The sequence below is a fragment of the Panthera tigris genome, chromosome D4, assembly GCF_018350195.1.
Source record: "Panthera tigris isolate Pti1 chromosome D4, P.tigris_Pti1_mat1.1, whole genome shotgun sequence".
NCBI classification, from domain to species: domain Eukaryota; kingdom Metazoa; phylum Chordata; class Mammalia; order Carnivora; family Felidae; genus Panthera; species Panthera tigris.
Window position 1 is genome coordinate 56,326,606 of NC_056672.1, and position 23,042 is coordinate 56,349,647.

Consider the following 23,042-nt stretch of genomic DNA (forward strand, 5'->3'; position numbering starts at 1 on the left):
AGGGCCGTGCCTCGAGGCGCGGGAGGGCGGAGCGCGACGCGCGCCCACCGGCCCGCGGAGGTCTTCTGGCGCGGGCGCACGCGCCGCAGCCGCACGGGGCGGGAGACAGGGAGGGTGGGTGTGCTGGGGAGCGCGCGCCGCCGCCGCCGCCTCAGCCTGCTGCTCCGCCTGCGCCGCCTGCTCTCGGCGCTCGGCCCCAGCACGCCGGCTCCCGAGTGGCCATGGGCGGCGCGGGGTCCGCGGTGTAGAGTCCGCCGACCCCGGACCCGCGTCCCGCACCGTGACGGTCCCGGTAAGCGGGGGCGAGGGCGGCGGGGACACGGCAGGCACCCTACGGGACGGGTCTGCGGGCCGCGGACAACCCTCCGGGGACTCTGAGGTGTTGTGTGGGAGCCGCCCCTAAGGGAGTCCCTGTGTAAGTAGATAACCCCCCGAGTGTCCCTGCCTCTGCCCCTTGGGAAAGTTCCGGAGGCGTGCAGGGAGCCGCCCCCATGGAGGACCCCTGTGTGAACGGAGACTCCCAGGGCTGTCTCGGCATTTGCTGCCATGGGGAGGCACAGCGTGGACGCACTGCCTACCCACAGAGACCTTCTGTATAACTACCGGAGGCCAAGGGTGGTCTCTGGTGGTGTCTCAGTGGAAGACCGTTTGAGAACACAGGGGAGCCTCAGGAGCCTGCGCGGTGGGGATGGACCCCACAGAGGACCGCTGTATAAAGGAATACCTTAGACTGTGCCCTGGAACCGCCTGGAATGAACCTCTGACTGGAAGGAGAGGATCCTGCTGCGGGATCTAGGCCAGGAGTAACTTCCCATATGCCCAAAGGACTTTAGCCTTGACCTTTTTAGGGCTCGGTGTGCCCTAAATTGTGCCCCTCCAAGGTGATCGAGAGGCTGGGGCCCTGTGGGGCTGCTGCCTTTGTCCATTCCTTCCCCGACCCCATTAGAAAATGTATTTTCCGTGGTAGCCCAGGTTGTCTCGAAGCTGGATATTTGTGGAGGCAGGAACTTCTATTAGAGCAAAGGACATAAGGGAAGGGAGGACAAGTGAGCCCTCTGAAGCTAAGATAGGAGACTTGGGGCCCTGGGCTTGACTATCCATAAGCAAGCAGTAAGACAGGTGGAATAATTGATGCTGGCAGGTCCTGGAAGAGAAAGTCCTTTGAAGGAAGGAAGAAAAGATATGTAGGATTATTGAGCACCCATATACCAAGTACAATGCCAGAGGTGTTTAACATCTCATGTAATCCTTACAACAGCATTATGCAATTATCCCCTTTTCAACGTTAGGCACTTTAGACTCAGAGAGGTTTAGCAATTTGCCCAAGGTCACAAAGCTTGGAATCCTGAGATCGGTTTTCGAAATTTATTTGGGAAAAAGTGTCAAGGAGAGGCAGAAGCAAGAATGTATATTTGTTAAGTTGCATTAAGATACCAGGCATAGTATATGGTATATGCAATAGTAAAAAATATATATATATGCAATAGTATATGCAATATATATGCAATAGTACATGGTCGGTAAATGTGATGCCTAAATAAGTGAATGAGGAGTGTTTAATTGGGGATGAGACTGCTGCAGGAACTGATTTCCCCAGATTTCAGGGTGTGGCTTCCTTCACTGGCAACCCCACTGTAAGGAGGCCTCTGGTTGTCTCTGGACTTAATTGAGGCTGGGAAGAAGCCTCTGGGTGTGGTCTTTGATAGGATTTGGCTGGGGAACAAGAGGAATGCTTCAGAGGATGGTGTTCTAAGACTACCCTCCCAGCTTGCAGAATCCTTGGGGGAGAGGTGGGAGAGACAGGGTCACTTTTAGGAAACATGATTCATAGTGGCTTTGTGGCCCTCTGACTACATGCACCAACAGACTTTGGTCCACAGATAACATGCAGGACACTTTTTTCCCCAAAGTGCTTCTGCATGATGATGAGGAGGGCAGAAAAGGTGCAGAGCCAAGGAAGGTTTATTGGGAGTCCATTTTCTGGGGAGGATAAAGGGTCTGTACCTAACACAGTGATGCACCCTCATCTCACCCCTTTGGCTGTGTTAGTGCTTTCATTCCACCTGAATCCCAAGGGTGCAAATTTGGGACCAAGGATAGAGTCTGGTTTCTTGTCCAAAAATGGGATAGTGAGGGAAGTAAGCAATGTATTCATCAGAGAACCATTCTGAAAGAGTTTTCCTGTTCCCCTATTATCCTTCTTCCACATAGCCAAACCTAGTGACATCCTCCCTTAATAGAAGTGGCTGTCTTCGGCTCCTGGGGTTACTTAGGAAAGATCAGGCTTGTGAGAAAACAAAACAAGCTGATTTTCCAATTGTTAGCTTTTCTTTTTAAACTCAGTGGTTGCCTGATGCATGGGTGTGGCACCTCAGGCACAGCTCCCTCAATGGAGTAAATTCTGACAAAGGTTTACATTGGTTCATCACTTCTCCATTACAAAGTGTTTAAAATCCCCCTTTCAGTTTACACCCCTCTCATCAGCTTAACACACCAAAATAAATAGGGTTGTGTGTGTGTGTGTGTGTGTGTGTATTTTTAATATTTATTTATTTTGGGGAGAGTGCAAGCTGGGGAGGGGCAGAGAGAGGGGGACAGAGGATCCAAAGCCAGCTCAGAGCTGACAGCAGTGAGCCCGATATGGGGCTTGAACTCATAAACTGTGAGATCAGGACCTGAGGTGAAGTCAGACACTCAACTGACTGACCCACCCAGATGTCCCATTTTTTTTTTTTTAAGAAAATCAAAAGGAGGGGCGCCTGGGTGGCTCATTCAGTTAAGCATCTGACTCTTGATTTCGGCCCAGGTCATGATCTCATTGTTCATGAGTTCAAGGCCCTCATTGGGCTCTGCACTGATGGTGATTGGGATTCTCTTTCCTCTCTCTGCCCTCCCCACATTCTCTTTTAAAATAAATAAACTTAAAAAAAAAAAGAAGAAGAAGAGGAAGGAGCAAGCCTGGAAATATGACTTTTGCTCCAATTCAGAATATGTCATTGGGTTTTTTTTCCTTACATTCTTCTTGGTATCACACCCTCTCATGTCCCTGGAAAAATTGCTAGGTGGCTTCAGGTGCTCCCCAAATATTGCACTTTGAATATCATCTCCCTGATGTCCAGCATTGGGTAAACATAAAGATTACAAAAATCCTAAGAGTACTAACTCTCTGCTAAACACAACATGAGTAAAATCATTCCAGAATGGATGTGAAGGATGTCACCTGGTGGCCTTAATCTACTCATTAAAAAAAAAAAAAAGCTCTCTCCAAAGGGAAATAAAATGGGAGAGAACTTCACGTGCATGTACTGATATACCTGGGTTTTACTTATGGACTTTAATCTTCCACATCTCTGATCATATTCTTAGCCTTTAATCTTCCACATCTTCTCTGATCATGTTCTTAGTTTTCTTCTTCCTACATTTGCCATATTTTTGACAGTGCTTCCTTTTCCTCAAACATGAATAGGACTTTCCTCAGCCCATTTCCCATACTCCCTCTATTTTTTCCAGTACACCTGTTCCTAAGTGGATCATATTTATGCAAATAATTTCATTTGTCTTTAGTTACAGAATCTTTGTCTTCTAGTCCCACCTGCTTTTCTCCAACAATGCTCTTGGTTTCTGCTGTCTTCATTTCCCAGATTGATTTATTCATTCCTGATGGGAATATCATTATCCATTCCACCCTGAGTCTTAATGACCAAGTTCTGACAGGAATTGCTTACCAGCTTTGGACCAAGAAACCAAGACCGTCAGTTTATAGATGGAGACATGATTACTTTTTCCATTATAACATCCCTCTCCAATTCCCTCAGAGATTCATATATATTTACTAAGTGCAACCTACTTGCCAGGCACTATGCTAGATATGTATGACAGTTGCTTGCCCTTGAGGAGTTACATAGAATCAGTCTGCATGTCTCTAATCATTTACTACAGAGTAAGAAAAGTAAGGGGAAATTATAGCTTTACAGAGTACCTATAGGTTATGTGCCTCCTCTGGCAGCTACACTGTTAACCTCCCTGACCTTACCCTCCCCAAATTACTTTTGCCCATACGCTTTGAGTGAACTGCCCACACTCTTAGCTTCTTATGATAATGACAATACCTTATATTTGGATAACTTGTTATAGTTAGAGCCCTTTTACATACATGATTCTATTTGTTTTTGAGGAATGTTTCATCTTCCTGGGGTCTTCTTACTAAAGCAACAGTGGGGTGCCTGGCTCACTTTCTCTTTTTCCTGTTTTTTTTTTTCCTTTTTGGAGTCTCCTAATCAAATTTATGGGTCTCCCAGAGGGAAAGCGCCAGTGATTCACTACAGTCACCACCTACCAGCTCTTAGGCTATGGAGAAGAGTTTCCTGATGGGTCCAAAAGCCAAGCAACATGCTCACTGGTCAGTTCTGTAACTTATCAGGGCTATCCTACCACCTGACCTCAGAAAATTAAATTATCTGGGTTTTTTGCCTCCTGAAATCCAAATACATATTCCCTTCTAAACAAATATTTTAAGCATACTGTCTCAAACAAGTTTTGTGGGGCTGATTCATATGTGAAGGCAGTTTTGCTTGCCTATTTCTATCCAGCAACCAGCTGGCTTCATACCTCCTGAGCTATGATGGAGTCCCCATATAGCAATCCATGCCTTGGCATGTGCTTTTACCTCTTCCTGGAATTCTTTTTTTTTTTTTCCTTAGCCACTCGGGTAACTCCCACTCATATTTCAAAATTTAGCTCAAGCAACACCTTTTTTTTAAATCCTACACTCATGCCCCCTACACACACATATACACTGCATTCTCACAGGCTGAGTGAGATTCCGTTTGTTCATTCTACCAATAGTTATTAAGTGCCTGATTTGTGCCTGACACATACTAGGCTGCACTCAGCAAATATTTGTAGAATCGATAAACAAGTAAATATAATTAAGGTGTAATAAGTTTATTAAATGGGGTTGAATCTGTGCTTCAGGGGCCTACAGCAGAGAACAGGAGTGCTTCTCCATCTTGCTGAAAAGCTCTGCTTGCTAAGTGCAGTCACACCAGCCAGTCACTAATGATGTGCTATTTCTTAACTGTTGCTCTGCTTCTGTGGGAAGCCAGCACTGTGGCTTTTCATGAAGACTCATCCCAAGCCCCCAGATGCTAAGGATCATGCCATAATTGTGTTCTCATGTATATTAGAGCTTTGATGGCTTTTAGTAAATATTAAAAACAGGACCTCCTTCATGTATCACTCTCTTGAGCAGAGTTCAGGAAGACAGTTTTTATTCACTCTTTAGGCCTTCTGCTGCTCGGAAACCCCAAAGGAGCCCTGTGCAGTTGAGGCTGACTATGTCCCTCTGGACTGACTGAAGCCAGTGCTGCTGTGCTGGATAAATAGAATGAAAGAAGAGAGGGAGGTACCAGGTATACCCTTTCAGAGTCTGCAGATATGAAAACTAAAAGTAATCTGTAAATTACAGCTAGTCAACAGGAATGGTTGATTATGAACAGGCTCCCAGAGCACTGTCATGAGACACTGCATTCCTAAAGCAAAACTCTTTGATGGCTTTTGTTTAAAGTCTTGAGATTGATGTTGATGTCCGCAGTGAGCTTAGAGTCTGTGCTATGCATTTTGCATTTTTTAGACCCTGGTTCTGCTGATTTTCCATACCCTTGTGGCTAATTACCTTCTATGTTAAGTATGTGACTTTCCCTGAGGCTCTCAATCTTTTGGGCACATGCTTCCTGGAACCAACTGTCAACCACCTTGAAATTTTTCACTCTCATGTGCAGATGCTGCACATGCTAAATTTCTCCAGCCCAAATCCAGTGGGGAAGATATACATTTTCAAGCTTCCTACTTGTGCCCTTAGGGCAACAGCCCTGTGGGCCAGGCCACAGTGCCACAGGACACACCATAAATGCAGGAGACCATTGATCTTGATAATATTCTCTCTTTTCTTACTGTGGTTATACAAACTGGCTAAATTCCAAAATTCTATAGCTCTCCCCTGTGGTCAGAGAAATTACCCATAACTACTATATGGTTACTTGTTCTCATCCCTGCTACCCCTGAACCACCACCATTCAGGGTCCACCTCTGGAGAAGCAGAGTAGATATGATGAGATGAGCGGATGACTCTGTAGTTTTTAGAACTGAGTTCTGAAGATTTAGTTGTCTCTCTGGACAATGTTGAGGAAGAGAAAGGGTACTGACACCATGATCTCAAACAAACTTCTTATGTTGTTCAGTCATCTCTGCAACATTTATTTAACAAAGATTTATAGAACCCATGCTCTGTGGAAGACCATGAGAACCATATAAATTTTTTTCTCTTTTGGTATCACTGGAAACCTGAAATTCCTTTTTCCACCTGTTCAACCCACTTTCTGGTTATTTTCCTTTGTCCCTCCACTCAGAGGTTTTCTTTGCCTTGTTGCAACCTAGGAAAGCCCTCATAACCTCTAAGCAATCACTTTTAGATGCTTTTGAGCTTTTTTCAAACAGTTGCCAGCCCTATATCAAGAATCAGATGAAAGAAATAAAAAGCATCCAGATTGGTAAAGAAGTAAAACTTTCACTATTTGCACATGACATGATATTATATATAGAAAACCCTGAAGATTCCACCAAAAAACTACTATAACTGATAAATGAATTCAGTAAAGTCACAGGATACAAAATTAATTTTAAAAAAAGAATCAGGGGCCCCTGGGTGGCTCAGTGGGTTAAGCGGGCGACTTCAGCTCAGGTCATGATCTCATGGTCTGTGAGTTCGAGCCCTGCATCGGGGCTTTGTGCTGACAGCTCAGATCCTGGAGCCTGCTTCCAATTCTGTGTCTCCCTCTCTCTCTGCCCCTCCCCTGCATGCGTGCGCTCTCTCTTTCCCTCTCTCAAAAATAATAAACATTAAAAAATTTTTCATAAAAATAAAAAAAGAATCCGATGAAAGCAAGTACAGTAAATGTACCTTACATTTAGCATGCCAAATGAGGAGACTCCTGCCTATTATTAGGAGGGCTATTTCCCAGTCTTCTCATAGGTACAAATCTTTATAGAGAGCTTGGGAAGTGGTTCCCTAGCTGCCTTCCCCTTCCTTACTTCTCCACCAGCTCCTTCTATGAAGCAACCCTTCCTCCTCTTACTCTCACTACTTTGCCCTTGTAAATATTATCACTGTGTTCTAAGCATGTGCTCTGCAGAGAATGGGTGTGTCTCGTACACACACCAAGCTGCCCACATATGTCTTACTGCCTGACAAATACATCTAGACCAACTTCTCTTACCCAAAGAAGGATTTTGGTTTTGTCATCTGTTTTCATTTCCTCCAGATCATATAGCCAAACAGCTCTATTCTACCTTCTTGTCCCTGTTATTCACCACCCCCCTGCTCCTGCCTCTGAGGTTATTTTCCAAGCCTTCCTTAGATACCACAAATTCTCTGGCAGTAACATCATTCTTGAGACAATGTCTTTTATTCTTCTTTCATCTTTGTTAGGGAGGTGGAAAACCCAATTCCACCCATCAGCCAAAGAAGTAATCATTAGTTACCATTTGTGGAATCTTTACAACTTGATTTCCTTTTAACTCACTCTTCTTCCTAGGACTTCTTCCAGCACAGGAAGGGCCAGGTTTTTCTCAGCAGGCATTTGTTTTTACCCATCACTAATCACTACCACTTGTTTCTCTAGAAATTAGAGCTGATTTTGTTAATTTCTCAAACACCCAGGTGCACATCATGGATATTTCAACACACTTGCTTTTAATCAAGATGTCTTTTGTATACAGGTTTGGTCCTCTCTGTTACGCATTAAGGGTTTAAACCTCACTCTTTGAAGCCTACTTCTATTGTGTCCTCACAGTTTACTCTTAAAATCAAAGTCATGTTTATTCAAAATGACTTTGGGCCTTGTTTGGATTTTGGCGGTTTCTTTTTAATGGTTCTGCTCTACATTTTCCGCCCTTATGGACATAAAGTGGCCTAGAAAACTGAACCATCTCAGGTAAAAGCAATAGAAGTACTCCAGGATCCTGTGGTCAGGGATGGAAAGTGGTTTTTAATTTGTTTTTATGTTTGTTTTGCTGGTGGATGTCATCTTCAGTCTTCATTGAAGTTCCTTTAAAGATAAACTCCCCAAACCACTGCAGTGACATCATTAACAGTTGAGATAGCTTAATAGTGATTCTTGTTATCCTTACAGAGAAAAATGGGTTGTAGCAGGACTACAATGTGTTGGGAGATGCCTGTGGTTAATTTGCTGATACACTATTAATGAGTCAGTTCACTTATAGAGCAGCCCTCTTCATTGGCTGGCCTTTGCTGAGAACTCTTACTGCATTATCTGAAAAAGCCAGTGGGAACCAAATGCATACCATTGATTTTCCTCCAATGAATCATTCTTAAAAAAATGACTTTCGTATAGTTATTTTAGGTCTCCAAATAAGCATTTCTCAACTTTGTTTCAACCTATACTTTCTTGCTAAGAAACCTAAATGTCTTATAACTAATCCCTAAAATTTATAATACAACTTCTGGAAGGAGGCTGCCCCCAATTGTACTTTTTGTATCTCCCGAAGAACCAAGAGGACACTGTCAAGCTCTGCTGTTTTGTAGTCTATTTTACAAAAAAAAAAAAAAAAAAAAAAGTGATGACTTTAATAATTGCTTTACAGATATAAATATGTATTATAATTTATTCACTTCTTCTATCTCCTCTCCTCCTGGGGTTCAGATATATATCCCCCACCTGCCCCCAGGATCCAGCCAGTGAGAATCATTGCTCCGATCTTTGTGTTCTATTGGATTAAATCAGTTTTTTCTCTTTATTTATGGCATGAATATATCACAGGTTTTTAAATAATCCTCCTATTGACATTATTTCCACCTTTTTATAATTGTAAAAAAATTAGCCGGTAAATATTCTTTTACCTTTATGCACAAGTCAAAGAGGATCAGCCTCTCAGTAGGGTCTTCTTCAGTCAAAGATATGTTAGTAGCTGTCCATCTCTGTTAGAACCACAGACTCTTTTATATCATTTTATTTTAATTCTAGTATACTTAACATAGTATTATATTAGTTTCAGGTGAACAATATAGTGATTTAACAATTCCATGCATCACCCAGTGCCCATCATGACATGTGCACTCTTTAATCCCCATCACCTATTTTGCCCATTTCCTCATCCACCTTCCCTCTGGCAACCATCAGTTTTAGAACCACAGACTTTTTTTTTAAATAGGCTCCACACCCAGTGTGGGGCTCAAACAACCCTGAGATCAAGAGTTGCATACTCCACCAACTGAGCTAGCCAGGCACCCCCTAGAACCACAGACTCTTAAAACAAGCTTGAGAATTCTGTTCTTGTACCACAGCAGTCACGGGGAAAGCTTACTATTCCACAATGTTGTCCTTGTCTTTTAGAAGTAACCATCTTTAAATCAAAAGACAAAAATGTGGTTCTCTAATCAAAAATGTAAAATTATTCAAAGGCTGTATTTTTCAAATCGCAGGTCCAGACTCATTGCGAAGTCATGAAATCATTTGGGAGAGTCACTATCAGGATTGTTTTAATGAAATAGGATAGAAAGGATAGAAAATATCAGGGGGCATCACATGTAGTATAAGTAGGATTGTTTCACAAAACTACAGGTTCAGTTCTAGATTTATGAATACATGTTTATAACCATATGTCTACAGAGTCACATCATAAACTATATTTCTTACTATGGGTCACAGTCAAAACTTTTGAAAAACATACCATGAAAGTTTTCTGAGGAAAACCCTGTAGCCTTGGAAATAATTGATCGTGAAGAAGGTCTGCAGTAAAGGGTTGTGTGTCAGTTTTACATTCTCCCTCTTGGTGTGGTGTGTCTGTACCTCTTGCTCTAAGTGGGAGACTTGCTTCCTACCTATCCATAGCACAGCTGGTGCTCTTGAGGCATGTGAGCAGTGTCTGGAGACTGTAGACCCAGCCTCTTCAAGAATACTCTGGATCCATAGCCTCAGCAAAAGCACTAACATACACACATTTTCCTCTCTACTCCTAGGCCCACCCAGACTAGATACCTGTTTGGGTTACTTGTAAAAGAATATGATAAAAGAACATGAACATTATAAATGTTTAAGACTACATAATCCAAACATGATCATTAACAGAGAGCTAAAGCCCAAGGCAGTAAAGGAAGGTGTCCTGGATCACAGCAGATCCAGAACTAGAACAAGCTATTTTGTTTCTTAAATTCCACTAGTTAGTTGATTTCAAACTTCCCTGTCAGTAAAAAACAAAAACAGAAAAACAAACAAACCCTCCTGCCCTCTTAGTAAATCAGTCAGAGAAAAGCTGAATAAAATACTGTATGATTTCAAATACAGGGAATCTAAAAACACTGAATTCCTTGAACTCAGGGCACCTGAGTACAGTTGGTTAAGCATCCAACTCTTTTTTTTTTTTTTTTTGCCAACTTAGCTAACATACAGTATGGTCTACTTCAGTAGTTTTCCATGACTAATCACTTACATACAACACCCAGTGCTCATCCCAACAAGTGCCCTCCTCAAGCTCATCCCCCATTTTCCCTGTCCCCCCAACCACCCACCCCCATCAACCCTCAGTTCTCTATATTTAAGAATCTCTTACGGTTTGCCTCCCTCTCTGTTTGTATCTTATTTTTCCTTCCATTCCCCTATGTTCATCTATTGTGTTTCTCAAATTTCACATATGAGTGAAATCATATAATATCTGTCTTTCTCTGACAGACTTATTTCCTTTAGCATAATACCCTCTTGTTCCATCCATGTTGTTGCAAAGATTTCATTCTTTTTCATCACCAAGTAGTATTCCATTGTATATATATATATATATACCACATCTTCTTTATCCATTCAGTTGATGGATATTTGAGCTCTTTCCATAATTTGGCTATTGTTGATAGTGCCTCTATAAACATTCAGGTGCATGTGTCCCTTTGAATCAGCATTCCTATATCCTTTGGATAAATTCCTAGTAGTGCAATTGCTGGATCTTAGGGTAATTCTATTTTTAATTTTTTGAGGAACCTCTATACTGTTTTCCAGAGTGGCTGCACCAGTTTGCATTCCCACCAGCAGTCAAGAGGGTTCCCCTTTCTCTACATCCTCGCCAACATCTGTTGTTTCCCAAGTTGTTAATTTTAGCCACTCTGACCAGTGTGAGGTGGTATCCCAATGTGGTTTTGATTTGCATTTCCCTGATGATGAGCAATGTTGAGCATCTTTTCATGTGTCTGTTTGCCATCTAAGCATCCAACTCTTGATTTCAGCTTAGGTCATGATATTGAGGGTCATGGGTTCAAACCCCACATCAGGCTCCATGCTAACAGTACAGAGGCTGCTTGAGATTCTCTCTCTCTCCCTCTCTCTCTCTCTCTCTCTGCCCCTCTCCTTCCCTCTCTGCCCCCCCAAAAATAAATAAAACTTTAAAAATATTGAACTCATAGAAACAGAGTACAATTATGGTTGCCAAAGGCTGAGGATAGGGGGAAATGGGGAAACACTGGTCAAAGGGTACAAACGTTCAGTTATAAAGTAAGTTCTGGGGATCTCAGGTACAGCAAGGTGAGCATAGTTAATACTATTTTGTATATTTGAAAGATGCTACAAGAGTAGAGCTATAATGTTCTTAATATAAGAATGACAAAATGGTAATTATGTGAGGTAAAGGATGTGTTAACTAGCCTTATTGTAAACATTTTTGCGATATATAAGTATCAAATCATCACGTTGTACACTTTAAATTTATATCGTGTTGTATGTCAATGATATCTCAATAAAGCTGGGAAATAAATGAACGTAAAACTGCCCTCTCTCCCTTTACCCTTTATCTAGTCAGTTACCAATTTCTCTAATTTTGTTTCCAGGGTATCAAATAGACTCCGTCAGCATTATTCTTGCTGTCATCATTTCAGTTTAAATCCTCTACATCTTGCCTGGACTATTATAGTAGCCTTCTAATTGGCCCTAACCTTTCCTCCTACCCTTTGCCACCTCTTCACCCACACAAACTGAAAATAGCTTCCTACCCGTTCTTCAGGGTCCACTTTGACTCCCAGTAGTGTGGTCTTAACCTCCCTTTAGGCATTTCCAGTACTTTGTCTCACTCTTCTTTGAGTTCTGATATTAAGTAGCTTTAGTGGTGAGACTGTTCTCCTGTCTTCTATGTCTTATGATGAGTAGTTAGTGCTTTGCACATTGTGCTGTTCAATAAGCCTTGATTATAATGGATTGAGAAAAAGGCTAAAATGGACTCTCTTTTTCACTTTACTTAGAAGAAGCATTCCCCAGCTGAATTCCACTAAGACCTTTCAGGCTAGGAAATAGCAAACCAGCTTTGCAATGTGCCATGTCATGCCCTCACTTAACAGTGCTGTACCCTGGTACTGCAAAGGAAGAGCAGGGATAATGTTACTTCTTAATCTGTAAAGGTTTTATTGAACAGTTCATTTAAAAAAATAACACTAGTGGGGTGCCTGGGTGGCTCAATCGGTTCAAACCGATCGGTGCAAATAGGTTCTAAGTGTCTGATGGGCTTAGATCTCATGGTTTGTGGGTTCGAGCCCCGCATTGGGCTCTGTCCTAACAGCTTGGAGCCTGGACCCTGCTTCAGATTCTGTGTCTCCTTTTCTTTCTGCCCCTCCCCCACTCGTGCTCTGTCTCTCTTTCAAAAATAAATAAACATTAAATTAAAAAAAACATTAGTGAAGTTTTAAAAATGTGAGCAGCACCTTAGCACTTGTAATGGTCAGGTTGTCTATGAAAGAGAAACACACCCACAAAGAAGCATAGCTACCAATTAGAGGGGGCAAAGGATTGTTTGTGACCTTAACCATACGGATTGGGTGGTACAGTTTCCTATCTAATTAGGAGTCCCCTAAAAATAGGAGATCGTTCACTGTGACTGAAAAAATGAGCATTTTATGTGGATTATCCCTGGATGCACTGTGCACAGCACTTATTGGAGGAGTGTTTCTTGTCAGAAGTCTGAAATGCATTGCTGCAGTCTTGCTTTAAGCCTTGGGTCGTCTCATGGGGCAGAGGAAAGACTTGGGCTCTGAAGTTTCTAACTTTCTCAACAAAGGCGTGGGACCCCTAGACCTAATTGGCTTTGGGACACCAAGAAAGACAGGTATACAATTTCACATTTGTAGAATACTTCCCAGTCTACTAAGCACTTTTTAAGCTCATTTTGTAATGTTATCCTCATGACAGCCCTGTGAAGTGCACTGGGCAGATAGCTTCCATTTTTATAAATGAGAAAAACAAACTCACAGAGCTAGTTAAAAATAGCAGAGTCTTTTGACTCCTTAACAAGTGTTCTCTCCACCTCACCATGCCACTAAACTCCAGAAAATCTTGCCATTTAGGTGAATGGTTGAAACTGATTGGCCCAACATGGCCATTGGTTGAGTCTGGGCCCCTCTGCTTTTTGGTCCACAGAGCCATGGGGGTGTTGATGTCCAAGCGGCAGACAGTGGAGCAGGTGCAGAAGGTGAGCTTGGCTGTGTCTGCCTTCAAGGATGGGCTACGGGACAGGCCTTCCATCCGACGCACCGGTGAGCTTCCAGGGTCCCGCCGTGGCACCGTAGAGGGCTCTGTCCAGGAGGTACAGGAGGAGAAAGAAGCAGAGGCAAGCACTCCAGTGCTCCAAGAAGAGAGCAGTGTCAACCGTGCAGCCTGGGAGAGGCTCCGAGATGGGCGTGGAGTGGAGCCTGAGGAGTTTGACAGGACTAATCGTTTCACGCCCCCTGCGTTCATCCGCCCTACCCGGAAGCTGGATGATGACAAGCCTCCTGATATCTGCTTGGAGCCCAGAGAACATGTGAGTATCCAGTTAAGGCACAATCCTCAAGTCTTAGACTTTCTGAGGATCAGAGAGCAGGATAGGACGGGCTGAGTATAGTTAAAATGAGACTCAAAAACAAAAGAACTCCAGAAAGGTGCAGTTGAGTCCAGAACAATCTTAAAGAATTTCTTCTACAAGAATAAAAATGTTACATCCTGGATTGGTTTTGTGAGAGACATGAGGCAGTGGTGATAAGGAATGACACGATAGCAGGGATAGTAGTATTCCCTGTAGGAGGCATTTAGAAATATGTGGGCATTCAAGAAGGTCACAGTGAGTGGAAATTGCTACTGGTTTTTGATGCCAAGAAAACCAGGGATGCTAAGTGTCCTGCAATGCTTGGGACAGTCTTTCAGAACAGATTTTTTTCCCAAAAAATCCTAGTAGCATCCCTCTTCAGAAACATGATCACAGAGGCCTGAGCATATGGAAAAGCTTACTGATTCTTGTCTCTCCAAGAGAAAGCTCCATCATCTCAACACTCCCTTCAGTTGGAGCTGTTCCTCTGGGCTTCTCCAGGGACACTCAGCCCCGTGTAGGTAGCTCTGTGTTTGGTGGTCATAGGATCTTGCTGCCTACACTGGAATGAATACACTCCCTATTTATTCCTTTCCTCAGGTTGTCAATGATGAGATGTGTGATGTCTGTGAGGTCTGGACAGCTGAGAGCCTCTTCCCATGCAGGATCTGCACCAGGGTTTTCCATGATGGCTGCCTGCGCCGCATGGGCTACATCCAAGGAGATAGTGCAGCGGAGGTGACCGAGACAGCCCACACAGAAACCGGCTGGAGCTGCCACTACTGTGTGAGCCTGGACTACAGGGACAGTAGGCTGCCTCACTGCAGGGAACTTGGCACTTGTACTAGAGACCCAGTCTTGGAACACTGGTTTCTAGGCAGTGACCTAAAGAGGTTTCCAATAGTAGACACATGGATCCTCAAGCTTTCTCTTGAGGACAGGCTTTCTCTACCTTAGCATTATGACATTTTTGGACATAATTTTTTGTTGTGGGGAGTGTATACATGGTAGGATATTTAGCAGCATCCCTGGCCTCTACCCCCATTAGATGTCAGTGGCACCCAACCCCAGTTGTAACAACCAAAAATGTCTCCAGATACTCCCAAACGTGTCCTAGGGGAGAAAACTTATCCCCAGTTGAGAACCACTGAGCTAGAAGAATCAATGGGTAGGATGAGGCCTAATTACTAAAAAGTCTTTTGTTTGGAACAGTGCTTTCTCTCTAAGTCTGTGGTTGTCATTCATTGTACTCATCTGAAAAACCAACCTGAAATCCTAACCAGCTTGCCTCCAATAGGTGTAGGCTCTAACATAGGAACACTTACTTCTTAGTCCTAAGATTGTCGTTTGGTCTGCCACCTAATTCTTAGGAGCATTTGTTCTTTATCTCTAATATGATCATTATGTAAATTAAATAACAACGGTCTATTGATTCAGAACTTTGCAAATTCTATATAAATGCCTTCTAACTTTTAAAAAGACAAAAGCCAGATTCATATCCATTTCTCAGCACATCTGAATAGAGTTTAAGTCTTGCTTTATTGATCTGTTATCCTGCAGGTATCTTCATTATTCACGGATTTCAGAATAAGGAACATTTCGGCAGATCCCCCCTCTTCTTCCTACTGCCTAGAAGAAAGCAAAATTGAAGTATAGGACAGTTATTTCCAGCCACTTACACATCTTTTCCCCAGCTGAAGTATGTCATGGTAGATCCTGCTCTACACACCATCTTCTCTAGTCACCACCCCTCCAAACACCAGCCTTTTCACTCCCAGCAACTCTGCTCTGCAGTATTCTGATGTGGGACCAGGTTGAAGGTGTCTCTGTCCTAACCCCCAGCCCCACCCCAGAATATATGGCCCCCTTCTTGGCTTTCTGTCATGGTCCTACCATCATTACTAACACTTTCCAGACTTTTTACAAAGGCTTCTTCCAAGCTCTTCCCTTTTATTTCCTTCCCTTCATAGCCAGGCTTCTTGAAAAGACTCCATTAGCTCCTTGTGGCTACTCACCCACCTATAATTCAGCTTCTGCATCCATCATTCTGCTGAATTGTTTCTTTCTTAAGTCACCAGTGACCTAATTGTCAAGTCTAGTGACTTTTTCTCAGGTATCTTCTTACTTGACCTCTCTGGGGTATTTAGCACTTCCTTATTGCCTCTTCTCTTTTGGAGGGATTTGAGTATTTATGAGAGTTATTATGTAAAATATGGAAACTAGAGAAAATAGAAAATCAGTAAAGTCCTATCATATTTGTATAACCACTGTTAATATAACCTTCTACATTGTGCAACTCTCTTTTCTTGGCTTCTAGTATCCTCTACTGATACTCTTCCTATCTTCTCTGACCATTCTGAATGACTTTAGTTAATTTCTTGCTGCAGTCCTAAATGCTTTCTTGGGGCTCTGTTGTTACATTTATCTTTTCTCATTGTACACACTCTCTGCCTGGGTTACTTCATCCACTTCAGTGGCTACAGCTACTGTCTAAACACTAATGATTCCCAAACCTTTGTGTCCAGACCTGAATTTCTTATCTCTTGGATTTACATCCATCTTGTTGCCTCACAGGTACTTCACATTCAGCATGCCCCAAAACGAACTCCCCTTTTCCCCAAAACCTGTTCTCCATCCATTTATTGCCTCTGTCAATAGTAATACCACCACCACCACTCCCCAGGTACCAACACCAACTCATTTCTCTCTTTCATCCTTTACATCCAGTAAGTGATTCTGTCTCCTAATACCTCCAATCTCTCCTCTCTTCTCCATGCTCAAGTCTTAGTTTAGCCACTCATCTTTTTTTACCTGCACTATAGTGACAGCCAACTAACTTCTCCATGCATCTAGACTTTGCCCCTCTAATTCATTCTCCATACAGCAAAGAGCTGACCATGGCGCTCTGCCCTTAAAAACCATTTGGTGGGGCCCCTGGATGGCTCAGTCAGTTAGGTGTCCGACTTCAGATCAGTCATTATCTCATGGTTTGTGAGTTCAAGCCCCGCATCAGGCTCTCGGCTATCAGTGCAGAGCCTACTTTGGATCCTCTGTCCCCGTGTCTCTGCCCCTTCCCTGCTTGTTCTCTCTCTCTTTCTCTCTAAAAAGTAAATGAACATTAAAAAAAAAACATTTGGTGACTCCTCTTTGCCCCCAAATAAAGGCTCATTTGAATAAAGGCTCAGAAATAAAGGGAATTTGAGGCCCTTAAATAAAGGGCATTTGAGGCACTTCACAGTCAGGCTTTGGTCTACCTGTCCCTTATCTTTTATCATTCCTCTTTATTTTCCTTACACACACACACACACACACACACACACACCCTACACTCCTGCCCCGCTGAACATCTCACAGTGTTACACCACATTTATTGAAAGAATTGTTTGAGTTCTTTATGAAATCCGCAAATGAATACTCATGATATGTCTGTTCCTGTTCTTTGCTGGTATTTTAGGAGAGAAATAACCTACTAGAGAGAATCTTTGATAATTTAAAGACTATAAAACTGTATATAAGTGTTAACAAAATAACATATCAGTGCTGTTTTAGAATTAAAGCTTCTATGGCACCACAAAAAGAACTCATTTGGTTTTAGGGACTTTGTCATTATGTCATCTCTTTTAAAACCGTTATGGATTATTTAAAGTAATACAGCCTACTAGGATCAGTTAGAATTAAACTTCTTTTTTAACTGAAATCCTCTTTGAGCACAGTCTAACACAGAAGCCAGGTACATAAAATGAATAAAGATGGAGCTGCTGCGGTTGATGGAGTTGGGGATTCACAACCTTGCCCACTCACTAGTCCCCTTTTCCCTTGAAGCAGCTTCCTAAGGCACTTCCAAGGAATCCCTAGGGTATCTCAGAATAATTTTTAAACTCCTGTCTTAGTAAAAGGGACTCAGGTCTAGAATCAGGATACCAGGCTTCTGGGGAAGATTCTGCCGCAGTGTTGGTCAACTCTGAGCAAGTCCTTTCCCCTTTCTAGAAACTCAGTCTCCTTGATTCTGATTAGAGGCTGGGATTAGATGATCCCAGAATTGCCTTCAAATTGAAATACTATTTCCATCCTTCTTGATCCTTGGCTTTTCTTTCTTGCTGGTCTATATGGCCACTGACTCAGCTCTTCTCTTTTTTCAGGACAACCTCAACTTGCTGCTAACTGAGGAGGAAATGTACAGCCTCACAGAGACCTTTCAGCAGTGTAAAGTCATCCCTGGTAAGGCTGCACAGTGCTGTCAGATGCAGAGGGGCTGGCACATTTTTCCTCCATACTTTCTAGGATGAACCATAAAAGGAGTATTCTGGAATTTGGAGGGTAGGGGTAAATAGGTCCCTGTTGGCCAGCAGGGGCACCCACACACCTACCCATTCCCCCCACCCACCATAGCCTCAGTTATCCTGGCTATGGGAGAAAAAGACTCCACAAAAGCTATGGATGTAGGGGCTCTGGAGGGTAGCCTAGGGGTGAATGGAGATGCCCCAGAGGCTGAGGAAAGGGTGGGCATGGCTAGCATGGGGTGCCTCCCACAGATTGCTCCCTGACACTGGAGGACTTCCTGCGCTACCGCCACCAAGCAGCAAAGCGGGGGGACAGTGACAGGGCTCTAAGCGAGGAGCAAGAGGAGCAGGCAGCCCGCCAGTTTGCAGCCCTGGACCCTGAACATCGAGGACACATAGAGTGGCCTGACTTCTTGTCCCATGAGTCCCTCCTGCTTCTGCAGCAATTGCGTCCCCAGGTGAGGGCCAGCTGGGGTGAATGTCGATGGGATACTGGGTGACAGAGACCTGGGAAGCATGCCAGGTAGGTTGGGGGAGCACTAGGTACTGTCTTAGCAGGGACCAGTACCAGGAAAGGGCTCACCTTCTACCCAGTAACAGGTGGTCCAGTGCCTAAGCTGGGGAAACTGCCCAAGGAAGATTGATTTGCATTGAACCCAACTGCAAATGTTAATGCTACCAGAAAGCCTCTGGGCAGCTTCAAAGGGAGGCTGCCAAGGTGGTAATGGAGGTAGGATTCTCTATGGCTTGACATTTTACAAAATATTTTCAGCTCCAAGATCTTAACTTGTCTCTTCTTCCCCAGAACTCTCTGTTAAGGCTTCTGACAGTCAAGGAGCGGGAGCGAGCCCGGGCCATCTTCCTGGCACGGGGCAGTGGGAACACTATCAGTGAGGCAGAGTGCCGCGGAGCCCAGCATTCTTGGTTCTGCAAACGCCTTGCAGAGGCTCCATCCTGCAGTGTCAGGTTTGCTCCCTGCCAATCCCTGGCCCCACTCACATGCCCTCATCCTTTTACCATGCCAAATGGCCCTTGGCATAAAAGGTACCTCTCTGTTTCTTCTGTCAACGGATAGGAGAGGATCCTCCTGTGCATTAGACAGTGACTCCTGTTGGGCCAAGGCATAGGGCATCCCCTCCTCCAAACTGTGGCCCCATATCAGAAAAGCCTGGGGGCTCAAGCATCCGACTTGGGCTTAGGTCATGATCTCACTGTTTGTGAGTTCAAGCCCCACGTCCGACTCTGTGCTGACAGCTCAGAGCCTGGAGCCTGCTTCAGATTCTGTGGTCTCCCTCTCTCTGCCCCTCCCCCATTCATGCTGTCTGTCTGTCTCTCTCTGTCTCTCTCTCTCTTTCAAAAATAAATAAACATTAGAAAAGCCTGGACATGCATGTCCAGAGCCATGGATGGGTTCACCAGAGTTTGGGAGGAGCCAGACCTTTCACTTTCCCACTGCTAACCACATATCATTGTGTCCAACAGTATCAGCCATGTGGGTCCCATAGCAGATAGTAGCCCAGCCAGCAGCAGCAGCAAGAGTCAGGACAAGGCTCTGCTGCCAACAGAACAGGAGTCCAGGTGAGTAGAACCTCCTTAAGGGGCTGTCTGCACCCCTACCCTTTAACACACATAAGTGGGCATTACTAACTGCTACCCCAAAACAGCAAGTGCCTATCCCAGAAACCAGGCTCCAAGAATATACATTTGACCACAGATATATAGGATCAGTTGGCTGGTCTGTCAACTTGGAAGCACAGCCAGTCATACCTATGTCAGCCAAAAGCCAGGGCTTCTCTGAGTTTTGCTCAGCTCAAGCTTACTGCCACTGGGACCAGGTCTCACGAGCCTTCAGGCTCTACAGCCAATCTCTCAAACCTGTTCTTTGCTCCCACTCCAGATTTGTGGATTGGCCTACCTTCCTGCAGGAAAATGTTGTCTACATCTTGGCCGCTCGCCCCAACAGTGCAGCAATTCATCTGAAACCCCCAGGATAGCATGGAGCAGAGAAGCTGGGGGACAGTGATGTTCTCTCCCTCCTTTCCTTTTGCCCTTTCCCCCTTCCCCCCACCATCCTCTGCCTGAGACTTACGGGGATGGAGCACTGCCAGCATCTCAATTTGCCACTAAGCTTTATGGAACTGAAATCACTCTTCCCCTCTCAACAGAGGCAGTAAATGCATTGCCACCAGGAAAAGCCCTGGGAGCTGTGGCAGTATCCGCTCCTGGACCCACCCCCCTACCCTCACATCACAGACTGGACCGGCCACTGCACACATATGTGCATACACACACATATACCCATGCCTAGCTGTCCATGCCTTCAGAGACCTGGTTCTTCTTCATTGAAAAAGGATCAAAATTCCTTTGTGAAGCTCCTGGTTATAGATTGGGGGGCGGGGGGTCTCTGTTTACTCCTTCTATTGGCCGGTTCTGATTTCCTATAGACAAGTCTCTGGCCAAGTGACTCTTGATAATAGGGCACATCAGACTCACGTGCTGTCCTAGAGATGCTGACAGGTTCCCTCTTCCCCAAATGAAAATCCCTTCTGTGGTGAGCCACTGTTCTGGTAGGTGTGTGCTATGTCCCTCAGGTATGTTGGGGTGACAAAATTATTGAAAACCACCACTGGCACTTCAGCCCATTATTTATTTAAATTCTAATTTCTAGAGACAGAGAAGGTAACTAGTCTATGGAGTCCTAATTAGAAGAGGGGAAGGCAGCCCTTCCCAGGAACCCAGAATTCTAGGAACCTCTCACCACATCTTTCAAGTCCAAAAGTCTTTAGGAGAACAGTTAAAAACCAAGATGAGCCACCCTGGCCCCTGCTTTGCAGATGGGAACACATGGCCTAGAGCCCAGGGGGCCTGAATAGAACAAGTATGATGGCAAGAACCACAGGCCTCTGTATTAGATGCCTCATCCAAGTTGGCTACCACAGAGACCCGAAGCTTGATCTCCAGTGAGGACAAGGTCTGGATGGAAAAAGAAAAGAGAAGCCTTGTGCTTTTCCATCTTTCCACCTCAACTCACCTGTAGACCTGGAAAAAAAAAAGTGTGCCATTGCATAAAGAACAAGAGCCAGCCTCTCCCACAGCCCAAGAAAGAGCAGTTCCACAGAAGCCCTCAGTGAAGACTCCTTTCAACCACCCTAACAATGAGGGTAAGAAGCTGGAGCTAAGAAGAAGATTTGCATCTCAGCTCTTGATCAGAGAAAGTCTGAGCAAGGCCTCACAGAAGAAGATTCATTCTTCTCCCCATCACTGAGATAGGGCCTGAGTTGCTGCTTCTCCCTACATGTCTGAGCCCCAGCTGTCCTTACTAAGTTCTCATTAAGTTCTCAAGTCACTGCATGTTGTGGGTCAGCCCTGGCCCCGGAGTCCAGGTTCTGTTTCCAGCCTGACAACTTAGGTTTAGCCAAATTTTAATACTAGAGAGGGGGTTGGCTTGATCATGTAGAAGCTAACATATCTCCATTGTTCAAGGCACTTGTACTAAATTGGGTGCTTACAGAAGAAGTAGCGTACAGCTCAGTGTGGAGATGCTCAGAGGAAAGTGGGGAGCTGCAACCAGGGTCATGGTAAGAGTACTATATGCTCTCCTTCTGTAGAAACTGCCTGATCCAGAATCAGGGTGAGAAACTTCAAGGGTTGGATTATTCAGTACTGAAATGAAGGAGACAGAAGATCAATTTGTATTCATGTATATGGCTCTGAACATTTTAAAACCCACAACTTTTTGTAAATACTTCTTAGGCATACTCCCAAGATTGATCAGCTAGGAGGGGCCATTATTTAGTTTAGCCAGAAAAAATAAAAAGCAAAAGCACAGGACTCTTGGGTCCAAGGACTGCCTCTGAAGCAGCCAGACCTGGGGTTTTACACTGAGAAGATTAAAACACATTCAGCACAGGGACTCTTGCTTATTCTCCTGGTAAATCACCTTGTATGCCAATGGCCTTGGGCTGCTGGATTACAGACAGGGAATTTTGAGTAGAGACAAGCTCTGGGCTTTGAGAGCTGAACCGCTTTTTTCTCCTGCCTCAGCATCAGTCATAGAGACTGGAAATATATCTTCTTGTTCCCTGATCCTTCACAGACAAGGTGATGCCTACCTCTGTGGAACTGCAGCTTCTAGCTTTCTGTGGGTGAGTGGTGAAAGACCATGGTCGGATCAGGCCAGGTACATCCCAGGGCCTAGCAAAGCAGGCCCTGAATTTCTTCCACAGTAGGATCAGGCCCATTTGGGACTATCTCTCTTCCTGTTCCAAGACAGCAAGTTTTCTTGGTAGGTGCATGCTATAGAGGGCCCAGAGGACCCCAGCATAGAGTTCCCAGTCCACAAGAGTCCTAAGAAGCAAAACATGGAGGAATAACTAGCCTCCTCTCCATTAGGCATGTAGCTTTTTACTAATGAAGAGGTTCCTTTGTTCCCCCAGACCAGAGTTGCAGAAGGCCCATCCCAACCCCCCTGTCTGGGATGACCCTTTCCAGTGTCCCAATCCATGGAGCTCCTCTGCAATATATATGAAGGTGTTCAAACTTTCATAAACGTAGTGAAACCGATTCCCTTTCCTTTTCCTCAAGCCTTTCCATCACTGTGACTATCTGAAATTCTGCCAAGTACAAAAATTAGTGTCTGACTCTAAGGGTTTGAGAAAATGTTCCTTCCAGTCATTTCTTCCTGGCTGCCCCAAATTGAGCTCAGTGCTTTTTACAAGCACCACCTGCTCCACCCACTACCAATGGAGGTTAAGATTATGTTTATGCTCCTCTGAAGACTACTTGCCCTAGGCCTATTTCACCAAACACTCCTTTTCCTTATGCTTAGATTTAAAGAAAGGGGCATATGGATGACACAGTGGAGCTGCAGGGACAGAG

General features: G+C 44.2%; 1 protein-coding gene across 2 annotated transcripts; it reads left to right on the forward strand.

The window, feature by feature from the left end:
• Positions 1-122: 122 nt before the first annotated feature.
• PHF24 (PHD finger protein 24) lies at positions 123-20,526 on the forward strand. 2 transcript variants are annotated; one of them, XM_042964469.1, is made up of 8 exons: positions 123-292; positions 13,461-13,842; positions 14,485-14,670; positions 18,024-18,102; positions 18,417-18,622; positions 18,970-19,130; positions 19,647-19,742; positions 20,062-20,526. In XM_042964469.1, the coding sequence occupies exons 2-8, from the start codon at positions 13,465-13,467 to the stop codon at positions 20,156-20,158; spliced, it is 1,203 nt and encodes a 400-aa protein (XP_042820403.1). In that variant the 5' UTR covers positions 123-292; positions 13,461-13,464; the 3' UTR covers positions 20,159-20,526. The 2 variants fall into 2 exon arrangements, with proteins under 2 accessions (XP_042820403.1, XP_042820404.1); XM_042964470.1 differs by lacking the exon at positions 123-292 and having other exon boundaries at positions 13,715-13,842; positions 14,550-14,670.
• The last annotated feature ends 2,516 nt before the right edge of the window (positions 20,527-23,042 follow it).

Bases quoted from the DNA above. Each gene is read 5' to 3' on its own strand.
- PHF24 (XM_042964469.1), top strand. From the start codon at position 13,465: ATGGGGGTGTTGATGTCCAAGCGGCAGACAGTGGAGCAGGTGCAGAAG. The intron at 13,843-14,484 runs GTGAGTATCCAG...TCCTTTCCTCAG, and splicing joins GCTTGGAGCCCAGAGAACAT to GTTGTCAATGATGAGATGTG. The intron at 14,671-18,023 runs GTGAGCCTGGAC...CTCTTTTTTCAG, and splicing joins GCTGGAGCTGCCACTACTGT to GACAACCTCAACTTGCTGCT.